Genomic DNA, 26080 nt, shown 5'->3' with positions numbered 1-26080 from the left:
CAAAATTGAAATATCTGTACGTTTTGTATCTTTGACTTACTTGATCCCTGCCGAAGGTACTTGCGGTCAGATACGTAGTTAAAAATAAGAGGTGGATGAAATGCTTTCCATAAGACTGATTTCGAAGCGTTTGCAGCCGTCTTTGTCGGCGATGAGGTAATTTCTGTACTTCAACGCTTCACTAAGTATGTCACCGTGTTATTTTTAACGTATTCAATAAAAGATGATTAAAATTATTCTAAAACGAGCAAACAAGTACAGAATTGGTTCCCCCATTATTTTTCTTTCATGCGATGTACTTACAAAGTTCTGTGTTCCAGTACAGACGCAGAAACAGCTTCAGAATAGCTAGAGAAGATTGCGGAGAGCGAAGTTTTTGGGATGAAACTCTATATTAATTGGGTATCTTTAGTAGACTATTAGAAGCAGACGATGTAAAAATGGGAAATTGCGTGTGTACCAAGCAAAGAACAAAGAATTAGTTGACAGTCATTACTATTTTCTTGTGCTCTAAACGAGACAAGCTGCATGAAGTAAAAGTCTAAGATCCTCATTACCAAGTGGAAACTATAAAAAAAAATTATGCGGTTACATGTTCTGCATTAAGCTCTTCAGCAGATATTACGCACAGCGTATTTAATGTGTAGGCTATTAGTTTCACCAGATTCGGTGTCACTACTTTAAGGACGAATGTTGTGAGGCATATGTAAAGATAAAATATACACTTCTGTTCATGCACTGATTCAGAAATTCCTATTGGGATCATGTAGCCAACATTTGTATGGAAGGGATGAGATGAAGATTTATTTCCTGAAAAGAAGCAAGGTGTTGCAGTACTGAAATACATACCGATGAGTCAGTGGGATTCACATAGCGGCCAGCCAATCTTATGCTTAAGTGTGATTTCCATAAATAAATTTGCATCAGTGCAGTGGTGTGTGGTGGGTGTATTATTCCATACGAATCTGAACCCGTGCCATCTCTAGCAACATTAGCATAGTTCACATCATAATAGTAATCATTATGTGTGAAACTGTCAGATAAGTTACTGACGTTTACTCCACACTGTTCCACCTACAGAGTGATGTGGGAAACTTGTGCACTAACTCTCATTCAGGACTAGAAGTTATTATTCTTGATATGTCATTATTTAGATTTCCTTTGGTTTGCATTATTCAGTTTATTTTGCTGCACAAGAGAAACATAATTTCCGTTATCATTTTAGGTATATCCAAACTTCAGCTCAGACTCATACCTTGTCTGTGAGTTTAACTCATAACCTACCTACTTTCCTCACTGCAACAGCAACCTCTCTACCAAAGATCACCAAAGAAAATGTCAGCCAGGACACTTTGCCTCTATGGTATGTAGATGGCGATATGTCAGTTTCATGTGGCCAGTGGAGGGATAGGTTTAGATAACTGAGAGGCAAGAAAGGAGGTTTTTTGTATTGCATGCCAAAATTGAAACCATCTGTACTCACAGAAACTGCAAGAGAACCTACTACAGCTAAAAGGATTGAGTCAAGACATAGGGCTTGTTTTTAGGAAGAACAATAATGGTCCATTACAAGAGTTCCTAAGCCCAGTGCACATTCCATATAAGTGAATGTACCTCATTGAACATCTATAGCAGAATTGACCACTTGAATTTTCTCCCTTGCCACTGTACGTACCAGGATTGGAACTGGCTGTATAACGTCTGTTGTGCAAAAGTAGAAGAGGATTTACGCCAACCTTCCTCTAATGTGTGATATTTTGCGTGTAGTAGGTTTTATTAAAAATGTAGGATTTGTTTGTCTGAAGATCATGACAAAAATGATGAAGAATTTGCCATCAGTGTCTGTGTTTCTAGTCAAACTCTGTACTAAAACCCATGAAACAGTGTTTGTGGAAGATGCACAAACTTGAGATGTACGCAATGCAGAATTTGTCTCCGTGGAGAATACAGACTCTGGTGGCCCATTGTTGAGACACTGGACTCTTATTTGGGAGGGATGTGGTTCAAGTTTGCTTCTGATCATCCAGATTTGGTTTCTCTGTGGTTTTCATAAATGGCTGAAAACAAATGCTGTATGGTTCATTTGAAAAGTATACTGCCAATTTCATCCCCCACTCTCGCCACCCCCATTGGAGCTTGTGCCCTACCTCTAATGACATTTTTGTTGGTGTGGCATTAAACTGTGAATTTCTTCTCCCCCATCTTACAGAGAAGGATGGGTGTGTGCTTGCCACTTGGTAGAAATTAATACATAGCATCTCCTCTACAGGAGGATTTGTTCATATTAGAAAACACTCACTTGTATTGAAGCCATGAAGTCAACTAGGTGTGCCAGTCAGTCTGAAGAGAGATAAGTATTATGTGGACAATTACTCCAGGACAGGACAGCATAGTATTGTTACATGCCCATTGTCAACCATTTGATAAACAGTAGGAGACTGGAAATTGCCAATAACGTATCTCCAGAGACAGAGGTGTTTCCAGTTTGTTTGTGGGGTGTAATCCAAAGAGTCGTATTTGAATATGCTAGTGTAAGTGCAGCTGACCCTTCACTATCAATAATTGTAAAGATTAGCTGTCTGTACAGCTCTTTCACCAACAGTGTGAAGCTTAGTTATCTGTCTGTCTGGAGATGGCTGCTGCTTTGTATGCCTGAAAGTCACACAGCTTGCCACAATCAGTAGTTTAGTACTCTTTATATAGATTTTCACTACAAACAAAGAATTTCCCATCACTTTTCTTTACAAAAGTTGTTGCAAGTCATTTCCTACATGAAGGAAGGTTGATCCAAATCAACTTTAAAGGCCTCTACTATGCCAAAATATTTTATACTGCCACCTAAATACTTGGTAAGTATTTAAGCGAAGTGCAACCTTAACTGGTAGTTATGTCCTAAATATGTTCCCGGTGCTTTTCTACATGAATAAGATTTTTTTGCTGGGATGCCATTAATTACAAAGACTGACAAAAGTGGTTACTCTAGCATGTGACTAGACTGTCCAAAATCTGTAAATGAACGAAACATTATCACAACTGTCTACCAGGTACATTCTTACACAATTTTTTCTAGTAGGAAGATTTGCTGTTTGTATGGTTGTGTTGTATTTTTCTGAAGGATTTTCATTTTTATGTTGCAGTCAATTGCAGTACAGTAATGGCAGTGGTCAGTTGGGTGACCTGGGCAGTGGTGCCGGAAAGGGTGGTGGTGGTGGAGGTGCTATCAGGGAGGCTGGAGGAGCCTTTGGAAAGAGGGAAGCAGCCAAGGAAGAAGAATATTTCTATAGGAAGGTATGCAAACACTTCTATGATGGACACTGATGTTTTTTTTTACATGGTAGTGTGCAGCGAGTGTTATCAGCATTTCTAAGCCTATCCTCAAAATGTGCCTTTGATTCATTACTGAGTTGGATCCTAGAATGCTGACCAATTTGAGTACTTGTAAAAAGCAATTAAGAATTCTTAGTAGTTACTAGAATTCTTAATGTGGTTTAAGTCATTTGTGAGTAGGACATGAAATCTGCATTGGAACTGAGACATTGCAGCAACACCGCAGTAAACGCTTTGGCGATTCAGAATGTGGTCATTAGGGTGCAAAAAAGATGTAAATGGAGGTCAATAAGAAACAGCTAATACATCTTAGGGAAGTTACCGTTTTTATTAGTAATACTTTCATTATGAAAACTGAAAGAATATTTATCAGAGACAGATTTTGGGCATCCATATGCACTTGATTTCTAATGAATGGAGTGTAAGCAAAAGATCGGAATACTTTTCCATCTCGTGTGCAGTGTTTTAAATGCCAGCACTTCGGGCATTTGTCATCCTAGTGTACAGACAAGTTGATATGTGGAGGCTGTAGCCAGCCACCTCATGAAAATTCACTAAGAGCACTACCACTTGTATTTCAGTTGCAGGAAGAGCCATGCTCTGTAATCCTCCAACTGACTTAACCTACTCAAGGAATTCTGAATCCAGGAACTGAAAGTTGTAGACAGTGTGTTATATTTTGAAGCTGGGAAAAATATTGTTTGTAGCCAGTACCAGCGATACCCACACTTGCAATTACTGTGACCAGGTCATCAGCAATACCTGGTGTATTTCTTCCCCTTGCATCAACATTCAAAAGCTGCACAAATAAACGTTACTGTTTAGGTTATAGACACTCCCCTCTCATGGTTCCTGTGACACCATCTTTGGGAACAACTCCTCGCACCCATCTAGAGAAGCAGCTTTCTCCTCTATCTTACCATTGACAGGGCTCCATCTCAGTAACCCTGTCTCTGGAAACCTGCAGGTCAGAGGCTTGACACCAGTCATTGGTTGAGGGAGCCTGCTCTCCTTCCATTCCTACATTCACAGTGGACAAGCTCTCACTATAATTGTAAACACCAAAAGTTGTAAAAGAGGAGAAGAAGTAGAAGAAATCCCAGGAGAAAACTACTCCGGTAACCCTGGAGATCACAGATGTCCCCACACCATTGTACTCAGAACCAATGTTGATATGATCTTGCCCTACTCGTGACAGGACATTGCTGCCCTCCTGATCCTTTCTTGTGTGACAACCCTCAATGTGGTGATCCAATGGAACTGTTTTAGATTTACTGTCATTTGCAGGAACTACAACAACTAATTTCTTCTTGTTCTTCAATCTGTGTTGGTCCCCGAGGCGTGCACTTCATTGGTGACAACTCCCAGCTCATTGAGGTTACTGTGCATTACGTTGGAACTGTATTGGCCCCAAAAGTGTATCAGGATGGTCCATACTTTGGTTTCCACAGATGTCGTCCACGAGTACATTCCCCTCCATATCACATTGGAAGCAGTAGCAGTGAGTGTGCAAACTCCCAGCCAGCAACATCTGTAATGTTAAGTTTCATCCAGACTATGCACTTCCTTAACTTTGAATCACCATGTTAATCAAACTACCGTTTCCCACTCCTCTTCTACTTGGAGACTTCAGTGCATACCACCTCCTGTGACAAAATTCCACTTCATATGGTAGAGGCCTTCTGATTGACCATCTTCTTCCCTATCTTGACCTCTGTCTTTAAATGACAGTACTCCTGCCCTCTCACTGTTCAAGGCACCTTTTCAGCCATCGACTTTTCGATCTCTACAACCAATCTTGCGGCTTCACTACAATGGTCACTACATGATGAGCTTTGTGATGGTGACTACTTTCCAGTGATACTGTCAGTTCCGTGTCAGAACTTAATGAATTACCATGTTTGGCTCTCCAAAGGACAGACTGCCAGTTGGCATGCAGTTATATTGCTCCACCTCTTCCCTGTCTACAGTCAGATTCCATCAGCAAGGTTGTGGAAGATGTCAAGTGCCTCCCACACAAGCTCCTGTGCCGCTGGAACTGTTGTTGTTTCAACAGCCCCCATCCCATGCTGCTGCCTGCTGGTGCATAGGACATTGCTACAGCTACTCAAAATAGTCAAAGGGGCCCCCAAAATCGAAACCTATATCCTTCACTGACTGATGTCATCACTTTTAAGGGGCTTTGTGCTGAGGTGTATTCCAAAACTGAGGTGCATTAGGTTAAAAAAAAAACTTGTGGGGGGAAAGGTTTCTGTTGACAGTAATATTTTACGACATATCTACTTTACTCCATATAATTGCCATTCACATCTATACGTTTTCTGTAATACTGCACCAGCTTTTTTAACCCCTGTGTGGCTGCACTGTTAGAGGTGCCATGTCAGTGATTGCATGGCCACTCCTGCCAGATGTTAAGAGTCCTCCCTCCAGCATCGGTGTGTGTGTGTTGTTCTTAGCATAAGTTAGTTTAAGTAGTGTGTAAGTCTAGGGACCAATGACCTCAGTAGTTTGGTCCCTTAGGAATTCATACACATTTAACTCCTGCACATAAAAGTGTATTGCGTGGGAATTGAACCAGTTGGTAACACAAGTCTAGAATTTGTTGTCGTTTTGAAAACTTTGTCCATGCAGACACTTTTTCAAACGCAAGAAAAGGAAATAGTCTCTAGGTGCAAGGTTGAGACTGTATGGAGGGTGATCAAAAAGTTCACAACAAAAATATTGAATGTTCTTGGTTTTTTCAAAGGTGTGAGGGTGTGCATTGTCATGGAGGCCAATTACTCCAGGCGACAGTTCCCTTGGCATCAATTTTGGATCGCATGTCTCAGTTTGGTTAGTATTTCACAATTTCTTTCTGCTGTAATTGTTGACCCACAGTCCATGAAATCAATCAAAAGGACATTATTTTTGTCCCAAAAAACAGTAGCCATCATTTTTTCAGTTAGACTGGAGACTACATAAACTTATTTGGTTTGGATGAACTGGAGTTGCATCACTGCATTGACTGTTGTTTAGATTCTGTGTTGGTGTAATGGTATCCACGTCTTGTCACCAGTAACAATGTGGGAAAACAAGCCATCTCTGTCTTATCTATAGCACTGAAAAACTGGCATACACTAAGCATTCTTTGTTCATTGTGCTGCTCAGTGAGTACTTTCGGAACCCGGGGCAAAATTTATGGTAGTCAGCCTGTTCCATGACAAACCAGTAAATTAAGGTCTGAGCAACATTTTTGAATTCATTAGCAAGACCACTAATTGTCAGTTGTCAATCACTTTGGAGTTTCTGGTTCATTTTATAAACTATGTCATTGGTCCAAATACTGTGCCCGCCCTCTGCTGTTCATCATTCGCAGAGCCATTTTGAAATTCTTGACACCAATTTAAAACTTGTTTGTCACTCATTATTTCTGATTTGTATGTTAGACATAACTCAAGATGGAGTTCAGCATCTAAAGATCGCTTTGCCTCCAGAAATCTAATTGCACTGCACACCTCACAACTGGCAGGATCTAAGATTGTCTTGGCCATTGCGATCTGCTCACTGATTGCCAAATGACTTCTGAATGAAACCAAAACTGCAGTAGCTTTCTAAAGAGTTTGTAGAAAGCACTGCATGTGTGACACTTCATTCAGGCCTATCATCAGTTAAATGTTGGTTACCAGACCTTAGTTTTGGAGCACACCATGTAAATGCAGTAAGAATGAGTACAAGAAGCACTACTTATCCTCCTTGGGAACATGTCCATTGTCATCCCAAGTGTGGGCCAAGCTCTGTAATCTTCGGGGTTGACAAAGTGAACAATTGTTGCAGATCTCCATGTTGTTATTTGTACCGGTGCATCTGCCCTTCCTTAAACAACTTACAACCCACTTGTGATGACATCGGTGTCCTCTTGTTATACGTCTACCTTTATAATGTATAAAAGAGTTGGACGTACTGTCCTTCACTCCCTGCTGCCAATGCCCCCTCTCTGCCACTGCACCAATTATGTAATGAACCTTTTGCTGACCGGAAACTGGTATAGACTCTTCATAATCAGATGAGTCAACATGTGAATTTTATGCAAAGGCTACATCCACTCAGGGTCTTCAACAATAATTGGCTCGAAAATGCCTTCCCTTCGCAACGGTGAGATATAATTGCCCCAGTCCTTAAGCCAAGTAGAAACCCAATGTCTCTCGACAGCTACTGACCGATTAGCCTCTGCAAACTCCTTGGAAATATTGTAGCTTGAGTATTATTCTGGGTTCTCAAATCGTGGCTTCTGGGACGGACAATCCACAACTGACCATCTGGTTAGGTAATGTTACTTAAACATCAATAGTTGACTCTTGCGATATTATCAATAGTATTCTTAAATACTGTCAATATATTGATTAACTATTGATTGTTTTGTGCAGGTGTTTCAAATGAAAAATAGCTTTCTAAGAATTTTTATTGTTTAAAATATAATAATACAGGATATGTAAATTTTGTTTTTATAAAGGTAAGGTATTTAAATTCTTATCCTTTAGTTTATTGCATTTTTCAGTTATTATTTGTGCTGCGCTGGGGAAAGCACACTCTACCGGAACGGAAGTCACTGGACAGCACAAAAATTTAGTGGCTATTACACACATCATACTATTAGATTTTCCACAATATTCTAATGCACAAGCATGTTTGTCTATTACAGATTTTTCAAAGTACTGACATAAGTCAATTACAGAATCACTGGCTGGTGTAATGACATCAATGTTACACTGTTGCTAATTGGGCAGAAAAAGTAGATCATATTTTGAACTGTTAGACATATCAGTAGATGTATTAGCACTACTCAAAGATGCTTCTGTTTCAGGTAATATTCTTGGTGTTGATACAATGATAGCAGCATGCTCTTTCTGAAGTACTTGCGCAGTGTCTCTGCCTCTTGAAACGATCTGAAACATGTTTCTTAAACCTGGGCTCTAATAATGTCACAAGCATATTAACAATCAGTTAAATGGTTTCACTCTTTCTTTGACTAATTTAATCAAGGAATCCAGAACATGTGGCACTTCATTAGTTATCAAGCTTTCCAAGACTGGCAACTTTGCAGCAATACCTCATATATACATATCCATACTCCACAAGCCACCTGACGGTGTGTGGCGGAGGGTACTTTGAGTACCTCTATCGGTTCCCCCTTCTATTCCAGTCTCATATTGTTCATGGAAATTAAGGAAGCAGTGATACGGCTCCCCTGAGGTTGTTGTTGTTGTTGCTGCTGCTGCTGCTGCTGCTGCTTCAAAAGTTTCAGAAGACCTATTATCTCATGTATAGCTAAGTAATTTTCTGCTGTGAGAGTAGGCAGTGCTTTTGAACTTTCATTGATCGCGATCGCAAGCTCACTTCGTACTTTCATAATTCTTTTGAGCATGTAGTGTGAGCTTTCCATCAAGCCAGCACCACTTGTATCAATCTCGGTTCTTTTTTGTTTGCTCTTTTTTTAACATTGCGCAGTTTGTAGCTGGTTAGTGTAGTGTTTTGAAAGTCACAATATCCTTTGTTTTCATTAAAATTTTGGAAAATATTTCTGCTTTGAAACAATCTTGTACTGTTAAATTGATGCAGTGGGCGAAACAGGTGAATGTCAAATGCTTAGGATTTCGACAGCATTGTCATACTGTAGAGTTTTCTGTGACCACTACTACTGTCTTATCATGAGTATTGTATTCCATTAAGATCTGAATGATGACCTGGAAAAAATGTAATTTTAAAATCACCTGCCAGTATGTCCAAAATTTTGCACAATATTGTCAAACAAGTTTGTTTCAATCCTTGAAACCTGAAAAATTACTTTCATATTTTTTAAAAAATTCACATAAAACTTTGGCCAACATATTACTTGTCAATGTTACATTGAGCTTCATCATCTTAAGTGGCAAGCCAGTGCCAGTATACCTTCATTTGCATTGCTTTTCTACATGTCCATTGTAACACTAAAAAAAATACCTTTTGTAAGGTCTTTTTCTAATTTATTTTTTCTGTCTTCATATTGTTATTGAGATCAATGAACATTTAAGTGTGGTTTTATCTGGCAACTCATATCTGCTCTCTAAACAAATTTTTTCAAACCCAGATGGTCGGAAGTTCTGTATGGAATGGTATCAGTAGCAATCATTTGTGGATAAAGAGAATAAAATTCTTTCTTTACTTTTGAACTGGCCTTGAAATGTGATTGACGAACTTGTGATCTAGATACAGTGCAAGAGGTGCAACCGAAAGAATTGAGAAGCTCTTAAAGAGTTATTCTAACAGAAGAGCTAGAAGCTTTAGAGGCAGAATTCTTCCTCATAATGCTTGAAAAATTATTTATCAGGTCGCACAATGATGTCAACTCAAAAACATAAAAAGAAATTATGGTGAGCTAATCCACCAACTCCACAAGTTTTAAACAAGGGGCTTCAGAAACTTTTCAGCAGATTAAAACTGTGTGCCAGATGAATACTCAAAATCGGGACCTTTGCCTTTCACGGGCAAGTGCTCTACCAACCGAGCTACCCAAGCATGGCTCATGAACCGTCCCGCGAAAGGCGAAGGTCCAGAGTTAGTCTTCGTCCGACACACAGTTTCAATCAGCCAGGAAGCTTCATATCAGCACACGCTTGACTGCAGAGTGAAAATTTCATTCTGGAACGGTTTTCACCATCAATGGGCAAGAGCTCAAGATATGTGTAGGATTAAGAGTTTTTACAAAACATTCCCAGACATTCGCCATCTACTCTTGACAAAAGAGATTAGTTTTGTCTCATATCCATTGAAATACTCACATTTCGCGTGCATTATTTATGAATATGCCCTGAAATACTGTGAAATCAGATAGAATGTGAACACAGCTGTATATTTTAATGACTATGTCCAGCCACGATACAAATAAAAAAAAACTTAACACTTGACAGGTTGTTTTTTAACTATCTTCAGTTCTGCGGAAGCTAGTGTGTCTTTGAAGGAACAAGTGCCACTAACTGAACACAACACAGGCAATTAACATATGAATGATATTAGTGTTTCTAAAAAAAAAAAAAAGCAGAAGTGACACAGGGGTGTTAGGATTTTGTCCGTGTTTTTTGTTTTCGAATCATCTTATACATTACCATTATACAACTGATACTTGGATGTACAATGAGGACTCGAAACAGAAGAGAACAGTAGCAGGTCTGTTTAATTAACACTGATAATAATTGTATTTATTTTAAAATGCTTTATGCAGTCTAATTACAAACACTTAACAAATCTTAAAAATGTCATTTTTTTCTCTTTACTAACTGTTCTATTACACCAGTCTTTGTTACATTTTTATTCCTTGCTACAAGCAAGCAAGCTCTCTCAATTGAAGATGACAATCTGTATAATTCGCATTCACTAGTCCATGTTATTTACATGTGTAGATTTTACCATAAGGATCAGCCCTTGAATTGTAATTACTGGAAGACAAACAAGAAAATTCTCTCTCATCCCCTCCCCCCACAGCGACCACTCTGTTAACAACATAATTTATAAACAGCATAGACTATGGATAGTTAAAAACAGGTGACCGATTGTGATGATAGTGCAGGTATTATCAATTAACTGATGTTTAAGTAACACTATGGTTAAGTTGAAAACAGCAGTCTGACAGACTTTTCCTAAATGCCAATACCTCATTGCTGTCGGACCTACATAAGGCATACGACACCCCTTTGTGCCTGTTTTGCTTACCCTCTATGACTGGAGCTTTTAGGCTCCCTATACTTTTTATTCATCAGTTTTTATCTCACTGGTTTTTTCAGGTTAGAATTGGTACATTACTCAGCACCCCGCGAGGCTAAGAAAATGCCACCCGCAGGGCTCTGTGCTGATTGTTACACCCCTTCGTCACCCCTCAAATTGGTTAGTGACCTCTGTCAGGCTACTGTTTCCCCCATACTGTAAGTTGATGACTTTTGTATTTGATATAGCTCTGTCTGTGGTCCTCACTGAATGCCAACTTAAAGGTACTATCCAAAGGGTCTCCATGTGGGCTCTTTACCATAGCTTCCAATTCTCTGTTGCAAGAACACAAATTAAACATTTATAATCATGTCTCGGTCCATCCTGACCCACAGTTCTACATGGATACCACTGCAGCACTTGGACATTATTGCAGTCCATATTTTTGGGATTTCTCTTTGGTAAAAAGCTGTCAGTGCTGCCTCATATTCATTAACTAAAGGCTAGCTGTGTGTGGAAGCTTAACACTATCTACTTCCTTGCCCTCACCTCTTGGGTTGCAAATTGGGCTGCTGACCTCCATATTTACCAGGCCATGATCTCGTGTTGACTGGACTGTGATTGAGTATACGGCTCAGCAGCAACTTCAGCTTTCAGATTGTTGAACCTAGTCCATCATCATAGAGTAAGACAGTCCACTGACACTTTCTGGACCGATCCTGTAGACACTCTCATTCCTGAAGCAGGCATCTTCTCTCTTCTGTATTAGGGGTGCCAACTCATGCAGTCACTACCCAGCAATTTTGCTGTCAGCATTATTAAATTCTTTTTGCACACCTGGTGTAATGACCACTAAAACCTGCCCTCAATGAGATTACTAGTTGGTAAGCACCTCAAGGCCCTTTGCTGAAGTCTCTGCCTAACCACCTCAGAATGTGCTCTCTGTGTTCCCCACACCCCTTCTCCTGTGCTCCCTAGGGTAGTACCCAGACAATGAAATTGGATCAATATATTTCAAGGACCTAAAGTTTGTCATCCCTATTACCTTTCAGTGTCTGTTCCTCTTGTTCTTAAAGATCAGGGTGCTGTCATAATTTACACTGATGGCTCTAAAATCGTGAATAGGACATCTCCCACTTTTCAGGAATATCTGTTGCTGGGAACATGTAGTCTTTTTACTAAAGAGCTAATAGCCATTGATGGAATCCTTAGTTATATTAAAAATATTCCCCTCAAGTGCTTTTTAATTTATTGTGACTCAGTAAGCAGTCTCCAGGCTATTATTTACTCTTGTCACTGTGTGATACCTGCTGTTCATGACCTTCTATTTGACCTTAGTTGTGCAGCCTGTTCATGACCTTCTATTTGACCTTAGTTGTGCAGCCTGTTCAGTTGTTTCTTTTCTTAAGACATTTGTGTATTCAAGGAGTGAACTGGTGGACCATTTGGACCAAGAAGCAATTATTCACCCAATATTCTCTTTGATGACCCCAGGTGTGGATTTGCAGGTTCAAATAAAACCTCATCTCTTATGACTTGGAAATGGAGCATCTGGTGGGCTGCTGCCCTCTAATCGGTTCCATACTCTCAAGGTAACTACTGCTGAATGGGACTCCTCCTCCTATTTCTCCCAGAAGGAACACACAATCCTACGTCACCTCAGCAGTGGCCTTTCTTCTTTTTCCTGTCGTCTTCTCATATCATCTTGTGATCAGAATGTTGATATGGATTTGGCAATGTTAGTGGTAGATCATGGTCAGATGTCCTTCCTATCACCATGTTCTCCCCCTCCTACACATCAGCGTAGAATTTGTGTACTCCATCTGTCTGCATCAAGTGTTCTCATGTGAAAGTGAGAGTGAGTTCTTGCAACATTTGTGAATGGTATAAGAGCATTGGAATGCAGGTACCAGCCCAGAATCATCTCGTTGGATGTGGGGAAATCACTTAAAAGCCACATCCAGGCTGGCCGGCACACATGCCCTCATTGTTAACCCGCCAGTCAGATTTGATCCATGGCTGGCATGTCTCTAGATTCGCAGAAGCAGCATGTTATCATACGCTTCTCTGTGCGTGTGTTGCTTCCACATTTGTCATGTTGTATTAACCCACACATTTATATTATGCAGTGAAGCTCCTTATGTTGTGGTTACAGGCAATCATTCACATCCTGCTAGAATATTCCTTCCTCCTGGTCCTCCATGCTAAGCATAACCTTCCAGATTCTTTGCCTCTGATATTGGCAAGCGAGTCATGCACAATTGAATTGGTTCGTCATTTTCTCCTTAAGAGGTTTTCTCTCTCTGATACAATGTTTTAAACTGCTTTTGAGGTGGGGGTTGCTTCTTTGGGTTTGGGGCGTCTCCAACTGCATGCTAAGACTGGCAACCCTCAAGCATCTCTCTTTTACCAGCTGCATTGGTAGTCCCTTTTTCTTTTGCACTTTATTAGCTGTTTCAGGGGTACTATTCCAATCAATAGTGGATGCTGTACCCGTCTTTAACACTTTGCCAGTAACCTATTGGGGATGGGACAAACCGTCACATGCAGAGCTCTGGAGGAAGCTCACATGACCCCACACCATCGCTGACCTGCTTAGTTCTCACACATTTTTTTATTGTTGTAGGTCCAATTGATAAGTGTTATGTTGTCAGCCGTATCATTTTTTATTGTTATTGCTCTCCTGTGTTGAACTGTTACTGTGTAACTTGTCAGCCTTAACAGCACTAGCAAGGGGTCAGATGTGGGTGGATTTTATTCTGCCACAGATGAACCCTGGGAGAACCCTCATTTGCTCTAACCTAAGTACTTTCCCAACCCAAATACTTTTACTTCTCCAATTATGCCTCTGTTCTGGCAAAATATTGTTTTCAGTGTCACATATTTCCCACTACTACATACTTCTGTAATGTAGTCAGAATTTCTGGTGGACATTACTAACTTCTAATGAACTAACTCTTGACGGAGTGACAAATGACCTCTGTTTAGTAACTTAACCTCCAACGAACCAACTGAAAGATGAAACAATGAAAGGAAAATCAGTGTGGTCACATCATTTAAATACAGGGTGTACATAAAGTCCACAATCACTTTCAGTTATTTATTGCACGAGAACCAAACATTGTACAGATATCATACAGATGTCATTTTGAAGAGAAACCCTGAAAGTTCCCCCCCACCCCCCACCCCCACGCCCCCAATTATACTGCAACAGCGCAGTTTGGTAATTTGCCAATAGTCAGCGCTAGTCGCAAACATGGCGAGTTCAGGTGCGGAGTGAGCTTTGTGTGTGTTTGAGTTTGACAAAAACAAGTTTGCTACAGCTGCTCAACAGACGTTTAGAACCAAGTATGGTAAGAAGCCACCAACAAGGAAGGCCATTTACCACTGGCATAACAAATTCATTACAACGGCTTCCTTGTGCCCGGCAAAGAGAAGCGAACATCCCAGTGTGAATGAAGTGAATGTGGAGTGCATACCAGAGACATTAATAATGAGTCCAAAGAAATCGATGTGCCATGCATCCCGTGAACTCAAAATGACTTCAGCGATGGTGTGGAAAGCCCTACGACAGAAGCTGTGTATGAAACCATTCAAATTGGAGCTAGTGCAGAAGCTCAATGACTATGACAAAGGCAAGCATTTCGAGTTTTGTTCACAGTTGCAACAACTGAACAAGGATTGTTGATTGCTTAATTTTTTAGCTATGAAGCCACTTTTCACACTAATGGTAAAGTGAACAGGCATAATTGTCGAATCTGGGATACAAAGCATCCACACGAATGCATTGAATTTGAGCATGATTCCCCAAAGGTACATGTTTTTTGTGCCTTTTCACATCAAAAACTGTATGGGCCATACTTCTTTGCTGAGACCCATTCATCTTCCAAGAGGATGGGGCTCCACCCCATTTTCATTGTGAAGTCCGTGGGTACCTGAACATGGAGCTGCCATGTGGATGGATCAGCCATGCTACAGAAGGGGCAGCCGTTTCATGAAATGTCCTTCCTGATCACCAGATATCACTCCGTATGACTTTTTTCTATGGGGACACATTAGAGATGTATGTACTGTCTCTACCACATGATGTAGCAGAGCTCTGGGAGAGATTACAGGAAGTGACTGCCACAGTCGATGATGCCGTGCTGGGACAGGTGTGGCAAGAATTAGATTACCGTATTGATGTCTGCCAGGTCATTCATGGGCCGCATATCGAATGTTTGTAAAAATGTATACCCATCATATACCTCCCCCCCATGAACCATGAACCTTGCCGTTGGTGGGGAGGCTTGCGTGCCTCAGCGATACAGATAGCCATACCGTAGGTACAACCACAATGGAGGGGTATCTGTTGAGAGGGCAGACAAATGTGTGGTTCCTGAAGAGGGGCAGCAGCCTTTTCAGTAGTTGCAAGGGCAACAGTCTGGATGATTGACTGATCTGGCCTTGTAACAATAACCAAAACGGCCTTGCTGTGCTGGTACTGCAAACGGCTGAAAGCAAGGGGAAACTACGGCCGTAATTTTTCCCGAGGCATGCAGCCTTACTGTATGATTAAATGATGATGGCATCCTCTTGGGTAAAATATTCCGGAGGTAAAATAGTCCCCCATTCGGATCTCCGGGCAGGGACTACTCAAGAGGATGTCGTTATCAGGAGAAAGAAAACTGGCATTCTACGGATCGGAGTGTGGAATGTCAGATCCCTTAATCGGGCAGGTAGGTTAGAAAATTTAAAAAGGGAAATGTATAAGTTAAAGTTAGATATAGTGGGAATTAGTGAAGTTCGGTGGCAGGAGGACCAAGACTTCTGGTCTGGTGACTACAGTGTTATAAACACAGTCAAATAGGGGTAATGCAGGAGTAGCTTTAATAATGAATAGGAAAATAGGAATGCAGGTAAGCTACTACAAACAGCATAGTGAACGCATTATTGTGGCAAAGATAGATACGAAGCCCACACCTACTACAGTAGTACAAGTTTATATGCCAACTAGCTCTGCAGATGACGAAGAAATTGAAGAAATGTATGATGAAATAAAAGAAATTATTCAGATAGTGAAGGGAGACGAAAATTTAATAGTCATGGGTGACTGGAATTCGACTGGAATTCGAGTGTAGGAAAAGGGAGAGAAGGAAACGTAGTAGGTGAATATGGATTGGGGCTAAGAAATGAAAGAGGAAGCCGCCTGGTAGAATTTTGCACAGAGCACATCATCATAGCTAACACTTGGTTTAAGAATCATGATAGAAGGTTGTATACATGGAAGAACCCTGGAGATACTAAAAGGTATCAGATAGATTATATAATGGTAAGACAGAGATTTAGGAACCAGGTTTTAAATTGTAAGACATTTCCAGGGGCAGATGTGGACTCTGACCACAATCTATTGGTTATGACCTGTAGATTAAAACGGAAGAAACTGCAAAAAGGTGGGAATTTAAGGAGATGGGACCTGGATAAACTGAAAGAACCAGAGGTTGTTCTGAGTTTCAGGGAGAGCATAAGGTAACAATTGACAGGAATGGGGGAAAGAAATACAGTAGAAGAAGAATGGGTAGCTTTGAGGGATGAAGTAGTGAAGGCAGCAGAGGATCAGGTAGGTAAAAAGACGAGGGCTAGTAAAAATCCTTGGGTAACAGAAGAAATATTGAATTTAATTGATGAAAGGAAAAAATATAAAAATGCAGTAAATGAAGCAGGCAAAAAGGAATACAAACGTCTCAAAAATGAGATCGACAGGAAGTGCAAAATGGCTAAGCAGGGATGGCTAGAGGACAAATCTAAGGAAGTAGAGGCTTATCTCACGAGGGGTAAGATAGATACTGCCTACAGGAAAATTAAAGAGACCTTTGGAGAAAAGAGAACCACTTGCATGAATATGAAGAGCTCAGATGGAAACCCAGTTCTAAGCAAAGAAGGGAAAGCAGAAAGGTGGAAGGAGTATGCACAGGGTCTATACAGGGGCGATGTTTTTGAGGACAATATTATGGAAATGGAAGAGGAGGTAGATGAAAATGAAATCGGAGTTATGATACTGCGTGAAGAGTTTGACAGAGCACTGAAAGACCTAAGTCGAAACAAGGCCCCAGGAGTAGACAACATTCCATTAGAACTACTGACAGTCTTGGGAAAACCAGTCCTGACAAAACTCTACCATCTGGTGAGCAAGATGTATGAGACAGGCGAAATTCCGTCAGACTTCAAGAAGAATATAATAATTCCAATCCCAAAGAAAGCAGGTGTTGACAGATGTGAAAATTACCGAACTATCAGTTTAATAAGTCACAGCTGAAAAATACTAACACGAATTCTTTACAGACGAATGGAAAAACTGGTAGAAGCCGACCTCGGGGAAGATCAGTTTGGATTCCGTAGAAATTTGGGAACACGTGAGGCAATACTGACCCCACGACTTATCTTAGAAAAAAGATTAAGGAAAGGCAAACCTACGTTTCTAGCATTTGTAGACTTAGAGAAAGCTTTTGACAATGTTGACTGGAATACTCTCTTTGAAATTCTAAATGTGGCAGGGGTAAAATACAGGGAGCGAAAGGCTATTTACAATTTGTACAGAAACCAGATGGCAGTTATGAGTCGAGGGACATGAAAGGGAAGCAGTTGTTGGGAAGGGAGTAAGACAGGGTTGTAGCCTCTCCCCGATGTTATTCAATCTGTATATTGAGCAAGCAGTAAAGGAAACAACTGAAAAATTCGGTGTAGGTATTAAAATCCATGGAGAGGAAATAAAAACTTTGAGGTTCGCCGATCACATTGTAATTCTGTCAGAGACAGCAAAGGACTTGGAAGAGCAGTTGAACGGAATGGATGGTGTCTTGAAGGGAGGATATAAGATGAACATCAACAAAAGCAAAACGAGGATAATGGAATGTAGTCGAATTAAGTCAGGTGATGCCGAGGGAATTAGATTAGGAAATGAGACACTTAAAGTAGTAAAGGAGTTTTGCTATTTGGGGAGCAAAATAACTGATGATGGTAGAAGTAGAGAGGATATAAAATGTAGACTGGCAATGGCAAGGAAAGCGTTTCTGAAGAAGAGAAATTTGTTAACATTGAGTATAGATTTAAGTGTCAGGAAGTCATTTCTGAAAGTATTTGTATGGAGTGTAGCCATGTATGGAAGTGAAACATGGACGGTAAATAGTTTGGACAAGAAGAGAATAGAAGCTTTCGAAATGTGGTGCTACAGAAGAATACGGAAGATTAGATGGGTAGATCACATAACTAATGAGGAAGTATTGAATAGGATTGGGGAGAAGAGAAGTTTGTGGCCCAACTTGACCAGAAGAAGGGATCGGTTGGTAGGACATGTTCTGAGGCGTCAAGGGATCACCAATTTAGTATTGGAGGGCAGCGTGGAGGGTAAAAATCGTAGGGGGAGACCAAGAGATGAATATACTAAGCAGATTCAGAAGGATGTAGGTTGCAGTAGGTACTGGGAGGTGAAGAAGCTTGCACGGGATAGAGTAGCATGGAGAGCTGCATCAAACCAGTCTCGGGACTGAAGACAACAACAACAACAACAACATCATATAGTACCAACAAGCAGGAAGAATGGTACTGTCAAAAAGCCACTAATAGGGAAGGTGAATGTAAGATTTGAATGTATTTGAAGTTCCTTGGGAAGTACAGTGCATCTGTGAAGAAATTAGTAAAACACTATTGTGTGATCATTTCTAGAGTATTGCGCCATTGCTTGAAGCCTGCAAGAAGGCAGCACAGCAGATATCAGATGTATTCAGGGATGAGCTGATAGAATCTTAACATTTTTTGTAGACCATATGAATGTGTAACAGATATATTCGTGGAATTGAAATGGTAATATTTGGAAGAAGTTTATGTTCTTGCAATAACTGTTGCATAATATTAGAGAAGCAATATTTTATGGAAGTTTGCATAATTTTGGGTTCATGAGAGTAAGACGAGGTATTACTGTTTTTAGAATTGTAACCTGTCATTTTTCCCCTTATCAGTAAGTTACTGGAACAGGACAGAAAATCTTTACTATTACTGCAAAGTACACTCTTCGATGTACTGTACATGACTTCAACAGTGTATATGTAGTTAAAGATAAAGCACATGGCATTGTGCATTTGGTGGTGGTCAGACCATGGGCACCTAATGCTTGAGACACACCATGTTCAGAATTTTTGCTTTTCACTATTGATGGGAAACTACTACTGCCACCATGAATTTCTAGAGGAAAACAACACATTTGTGTGTCACAGGAAACTATCTTGGCACTAAAATTGGCCAAAAGATAAAAGGACTTGATCTACCAACTGAGTAGCTATCCTGATGCATACTGGAACCAGTTCCATATGTTGTAGCTAACCATTTCTCTGTAATGTCCTTTCTCCCGGAATGCTAGCCCGATGAGGTGTGCAGTAGAACTTCTGTGAGTGAGAGAGATGCTGGTAGAAATCAAGCTGTGAGGGGTGGGTCTTGAATAATGCTTCGGTTCCTCAGTTGATAAGAGCAGTGTTTGTGAAACGCAAGATTCAGAGTTTGAGACTCGACCCAGCACGCAGTTTTAACCTGCTGGGAAATTTTATGGCCTTTTTAACAATCTAATACATAAAAATGAATATTTGTCTTTCAGTCATCTATGTGTTTCTGTGCCATTAATCAAATAACGATGAAACTACAGTGAGTTGTTGTACTCACACCTGCACATGTTCCTGTTGGTGTAAGAACCACCTACCACCTGCAGAGGTGGGGAATTACTTTTGAATACATTGTGGGAGCAACCAGTGATCAGTGTTATTCCTAATATTTACTATCAAAAACAGTCTTGATCACAAATTGATTTGCCACCAGATGGAGGTTCTTCCTCATTGGTCTGAAGCTGACCACAGTTGTGGTTTAAACCGGTCGCCGGAATAAATAATTTGTGATCAAGACTGTTTTTGATAGTAAATATTAATTTGGGAATGCCTGCAATTTCAAATGACACACTAAATGCATAAAAATACTGCTGGTGTAGGATATCCCTACTACCACTAGAGATGGGGTGACAATGAGAAGGGTTGACATGTAGAAATGTCCAAAAATGTCCTTTAACATCTTTCGTGTGATTAGTTGAATTGGAATACTACAAAAGTATGAAGTACACTTGTCTCATTTGCATTGTTCAGTGCATCAATTACATCATCTTTCAGGACCAAAAATTGTGCCACCAGACTCTATACTATAGGCACATTTAATGTCTTCTCTACAGTCGCATGATATAAAACACTGGAGAATTGGACAGTTGCCAGCGACTGTTCTTTGTCAAACAACCAGTTAATCTCAAAATTATAAATTTTCTCAGAATGTTGGTGAAATTACAGTGCAAAATTCAGTATATATGGGGGAATTACTTGTGCAAGTGTGCGTGCGTGCGTGCATGCGTGCGTGTGTGCGTTCGTTCGTTCCTAGTTACTTACAGAGAGAGAAAAAGTCACTACAACACACGCTGCACACAGCTGGTTTACAATAAACTGAATGTAAAATATGAGTAACTTTACCTGTGGATTTGTAGTATGAAACTTACTGAGGCACTAGCCACAGCTTATCGAAAAAGTAGCTCTGTTGAAGGTTGTGTACAATCTCATTGTTGTGTTCATGGAATTTACATGTACCATGTATTTCCTAAAATTCATAATTATAAAATATTTAGTATGTAAATTGTTTTCTTCAGCATATGGAACTGTGATATGTTGAACATATAATTTAGCCAGCCTGTCTTCTATTCAGAGGTTTTGCTTAGCTAAATTGCTTTTTCATACTTAGTATGTTTACCATATTAATTTTTTTTTCTTCAGCAAAAAGAACAGCTCACAAAATTAAAATCAGACCTTGAGGATGAGATAAGTTTCCACGAAGAACAAATAAAGCGTCATCAGGAGGCAATTAGACGCCACAAGAAGAGGGTTGAGGGAATTGATGACAATTAGCAAACCTCAAGCAGTAAGTATTATGTAAAATGTTTTTAAATGGTATTTTATAAGCTACGCTTGCCATCTTCTAACTCAGTTAAGTCATATAATGAAACACAAAGCTGCTGTTAGATGGAAAATAGGAAATTATTAAATGTCATCTTTGGCCAGAATGCTTTGTGTTCTCTCTCTCTCTCTCCTCCTCCACCACCACCACCACCACCACCACCACCACCACCACCACCACCACCACCCCTCACTACAAAAGAGGCTATGAGCTAATTCCCGGGTTTCCACAACCTCGTTAACCACCTGTATATAGGCATCAGTGATATTCCATTCTGTTGTAACCATACTTCCCCCCCCCCCCCTCCTCCCCAAAAATCGAAAATAATAATTAAATTCAGTGCCTACATGCATGTAATGGAATTCATGTTTGCTTCAGAATTGCAAAAGAGAGCGGGAGGTGAGGGAGATAATGAATTACAGTGTCCTTAATGTTGGATATTTCACTGGAAATAAATATTTAGTGTAAGAACTGGCAGACAGCTAATCTTAGAACATTAGTTTTTGTTGAAGAGTTACTAAAAGGAATTACCGTGGCACGTGGAACAAAGAATTAAACAACTAGAAATGGGTGGTGTTAAGTGCAGCAAAGTTACCCGAGATTGAATTGGATAATATTGAGATGTTATGGGCAGAGAGAAGTGTGTACAGAGAAGATGGAGAATATGCAGTATCTGTAAAAGTGTTGTAAAGGAAGCCCCTATTTTACATTTTCGTGCAGTCCAGGCTTTAAAAAATGCAAAATTGAGGAAAATGTTACCCCCACCACCCCCCCCCCCCCCCAAAAAAAAAAAAATAAAAAAAAAAATAAATCTGAGCAGAAACACATGTAATTGGTATATATGATTAAAAAATTCCAATCCTCTCCAATACTTCGTATGAAATCTGTCCAAGTGAAGGAAATTAAATGTACAATACAATGTTTATACAATAACTTGTGGTTTCATTAGTTCTTAAAAAATCACAGATGGGTAACAGCAAGTAAAAACTCATCAAGAAATTGAAATTGGTTTAAGGGTACAAGGTAATGGAGCTATTTTCTGATGTGCTAAGACTACAAATTATATGTTCAAAACATGCTTTTTTGAGAGATCATCCTTGGTACTCATTCAGAAAAAAGCAAAAACTAATGAGCACATTGAATAAAATCAAAAACATCGCAGCAGTGAAATTGTTAAACCATAAGCATAAATGCAGACTTATGTTTAGTGACATACTTTGTCACCATTGCTGTTATTGTTTAATGCCTTTCTTATGAAGTGCGACATTAAAGTAATGAGACTGATGTGGAAAAAAAAATGTTGCATACCGTTTTAGTCAAGTTTAGTGTTGTCTCCTTCAAAGTAGTTCCCTTCTGATTGCACACACTTTTTCCAGCCCTTCTGCCATTGATGGTAACATTTCTGGAACTCATCTTCTGTAATATCTTCAAAGACCTCGTCACAGCTTTTTGAACATCTTGTGTTGTTTGAAAATGGTGTCCCTTGACCACCATTTTGACTCTTGCAAATAGAAAAAAGTCGCACGGAGTGATATCTGGTGAATAAGGTGGCTGTGGTAGTACTAAAATTTGTTTTGAGGTTAAAAATTGCTGTACTGACAGAGCAGTATGAGATGGCGCATTATCTTAATGCAGAATCCAGTTATCAGCAATGTTGGCACGAACACAAAGAACTCTTTTACGAAGTCTTTCTAACATTTCTTTGTAGTAATATTGGTTAACTGTTTGTCCAGGAGGCACCCACTGTTTATGAACAAAGGAGCACACAAGCACTCATTTCACTTTTGACTTTGACATGCAAGCTTTTTTTGGTCTAGGTGATCCCTTTGAGAACCATTGCGAACTTTGGCTTTTTGTCTCTGGATTGTACTGAGAAAACCAACTTTCACTACCAGTGATAACACAGCTCAACAATTCTCAATTGATTCCCATTTGCTCTAACACATCACCTGCCACATTTTTCCGTGTTTCTCGCTGTTGTGGTGTGAGATTTTTGGGCACCATTTTTGCACAAATCTTTCTCATACCAAGATCTTTTATTATTAGATGAACCATTTCTCCGATTGACGTTCAGTAGTTCTGCTATCTTTTTTGCAGGTAATCTTTGATCAGATTGTAAGAGTACATGCACCCTGGCCAAGTTGACATCCGTCCACGAGGTTGATGGTCGTCCACTGTGGTCTTCATCTTCAACATTCATTCTGCCTTCACTAAATATTTTACGCCACCGAAAAACTTGAGCTCTTGACATAACCCCCTCTCCAAAAGCCTTCTGAAGCTTACCATAAGTTGTCGTCATGTTTTCACCCAATTTAAGGCAAAAAGAAATGGCATACCGTTGTGCAATATTATGCTGTTCCATTTCTGTGACGAGAGACACAAACACATGTTAACTTATTACAGCACAACTCACGACTGAGAAGTTGCATCGATGTGCCGCTTGGACTAGAAGCAGCTTATAGACGAAGGTCAAAGATATTGTGCCTATGCAAGCCTGCAGGGTTGCCATATCTTACAAAGAAAATCAGTCTCATTACTTTATAGTCGCACCTCGCGTGAGCCACATTTCTTATGCTCTCCACTGTCAGTGTTATTTTAGGCTTTATGGGAGAAACAGATGCGAAAAACTGAGTTTACTTCACCAGTTCATGTTACAAGCTTATTAGAAGTCAGCTCAGTGAATTTCTGTACACTGCGTAAAATGTAAATTTGAAAGCAAGCTCAGGTGCTACAATTTGGCTTCATGCCCTCTATCACCGCTGCTAATCTTTATGACCTACAGTGTGTGGTTCAAAGTATTTACATGATTAGTGTGTGCAGTTGTTGCAACTGTATCATGTCAGATTAGAATACAAAGTTCTTTAAAATGTGATGTCGCAAAATCTTTGTTCTGTTTCTGTGTGACATCTGTCATAGCACATCACCTACATGAAAAGTATATTTTCAGCACTTCACAAAATGCTTTCACTTCTACCTGCACTCCCATCACTCAAGGCCTATTCCTCCTCTCCACACATCCAGTAGGTGAGCTCATTTTACATGTGTTAGTGTTGTGCGGTGGCTGCGCTGGCTATTGGGTGACTTAAAAAGTCACCAGCCAGTAAGAGTTCACTAGGCAGAAACGGGCGACGTTTCTTTGATTATGACTGAGCATATTCTTAGAGATTCAGTGTTTGAATTTAAAATTAACAATTGATTTTGTTGGTGAATACAGCACACCGGAAATACATGCGAAAAGATGAAGCTGAGTTATAAGTGGCACAAGAAAAGGTGAAGGTTGGACCCTTTCGTCTTGTACTGGCTGGATCTGGAACACTTGGTGTCGATAGTCTTCTTTAACCATTACCACTGCAACCCAACAGTAGTTGTATCATAATTATGTGATGAAGCTAAATCTTGCAGGTTGTGTTGGCTACACCAATACTGGATTACATCATCTTTTCCTCTCTCAAATCTCCCCTCTCCAAAACAGCCTAAAATATTCCCTTAATGTAAAAACGTGGAATTTTTAGCATTTATCTTAAGAGTTTGCACAGGGGCTATGAATTTATAGTGAAGAATTGTGAAAAAAGTAAAATTGAAGTTCCACAGAATTTAAAAAGAAAGGAGCCATTAGTAAGCTAGTAACTCATTGTTGTCTGTAACCCTTCCTCTTTTATAGCATTGATAATTGGGTTAACTGTGTGTTACATGCTAATTCAGCATGCAGATAGTTAGCCATTGCAGTGTGCATTTACTGTGCCAGTCTGATGTCCATATAGATTTTCTGTTGTCTGAACCAACCAACCAATCATCGATCCCCCTCATAAGTACAGCAGTTTATCACTCATCACAAAATTCTACACTGGCTGAGAATTTATGTAACTAAGACACTAGGAATGGGTTTTCTATAGTCGTGCTCAGATTCCCACGCTACCCCCTATTCTCCCCTCTATCCTACACTGTAGAGAAGCATTTTTGTTCACGCCTTTATGGTCAATTTCATTTTATTTAAATATTTTCAGTACTTCTGTAGATAAAGGTAAGAGTATTAATCATGTGCCCTTTCCGTAAAGTATTCCAGTAGCTTGAAATTTTTAATATAATGATGAAGAAAAGCATTGTGAAGGAAGTAGTACATAACTATGTGAAACATGTTTTGTTATGAATCACCAAATTGGTCTTTCCTCCACCACTGGACAAAACAAAATTTTATATGGTAATATAATCCGAGGAATGCATCACAAGCTATGAGCAGTCTTGTCTAGTAGTTTAGATAATTCATGGTCTTTGTGTTTTTCATTGCTAAAGCTGTAATCTAACAATTACTGAATATTTTTTAAATTTAGTCTGTGAAATGGGTTAGATTTCATAGTTTGTTGACCTGAATGTAACATGACTTACCTGCAATAAACATCAGATTTCACATACACTGTAGTTCTGGATATCATCTACATTGCTTTTTCTTCATTTATTGAAAGCTGCCATTATCATTTGAGTTCACTCACATAAAGTGTCTATTCTGTTGTTTTTCCTTTCATATGATAGTAATAATAGTAACATAGTGTAACAAGTGAGACCCCGTGCAGGTTTTAAAGTAATAATGGGTCTAATGAAATAATGCAAACAATTATTTATGTAATTTTTAGTGTTTACTGTAGTATCATTAAGTAGTTTGTGAAAAATCTTAATTTATGAAATATTCATATTTATTATTATATTTGAAGAGGTAAGCTACTGTTTAAGTTCAGTATTATAAGTGAATTTAAAAGCATCCAAGAGTATTTCATTGTGAATGTAATATACGTCAGGTGCTTTGAATACAGTTACTTTTCTTGTTTTCAGAATGCTTGGCTAGCTGGAATGGATATTTTGGAGTTTTTACTCATTAGTAAGCCTCATCAAAAGTACAGATTTTTATGTACTTATTAATTTTACTTGGCAGCAGTGTGGCACTATAGCTATATTGTAATGTACAGTTGTGATGTTAAACTTTGAATGGTATATACTCATTACTGACTGACTACAATAACTAATTAAATGTTGAATGATA

The 26080-nt window shown here is 39.5% G+C and overlaps 1 protein-coding gene across 1 annotated transcript; it reads left to right on the top strand.

Moving 5' to 3' along the window:
• Window positions 1-26080, top strand: LOC126174233 (ATPase inhibitor, mitochondrial-like). The gene is made up of 4 exons (XM_049921019.1): window positions 1-156; window positions 3138-3288; window positions 20868-21012; window positions 25873-26080. Exons 1-3 carry the CDS (start codon window positions 101-103, stop codon window positions 20997-20999), a joined length of 339 nt encoding a protein of 112 aa, XP_049776976.1. The 5' UTR covers window positions 1-100; the 3' UTR covers window positions 21000-21012; window positions 25873-26080.

Source organism: Schistocerca cancellata, chromosome 1 (genome assembly GCF_023864275.1).
Source record: "Schistocerca cancellata isolate TAMUIC-IGC-003103 chromosome 1, iqSchCanc2.1, whole genome shotgun sequence".
Taxonomy (NCBI): domain Eukaryota; kingdom Metazoa; phylum Arthropoda; class Insecta; order Orthoptera; family Acrididae; genus Schistocerca; species Schistocerca cancellata.
Note: the sequence above shows the minus strand (reverse complement) of the source record. Positions and strands in the feature narration are given on the sequence as shown.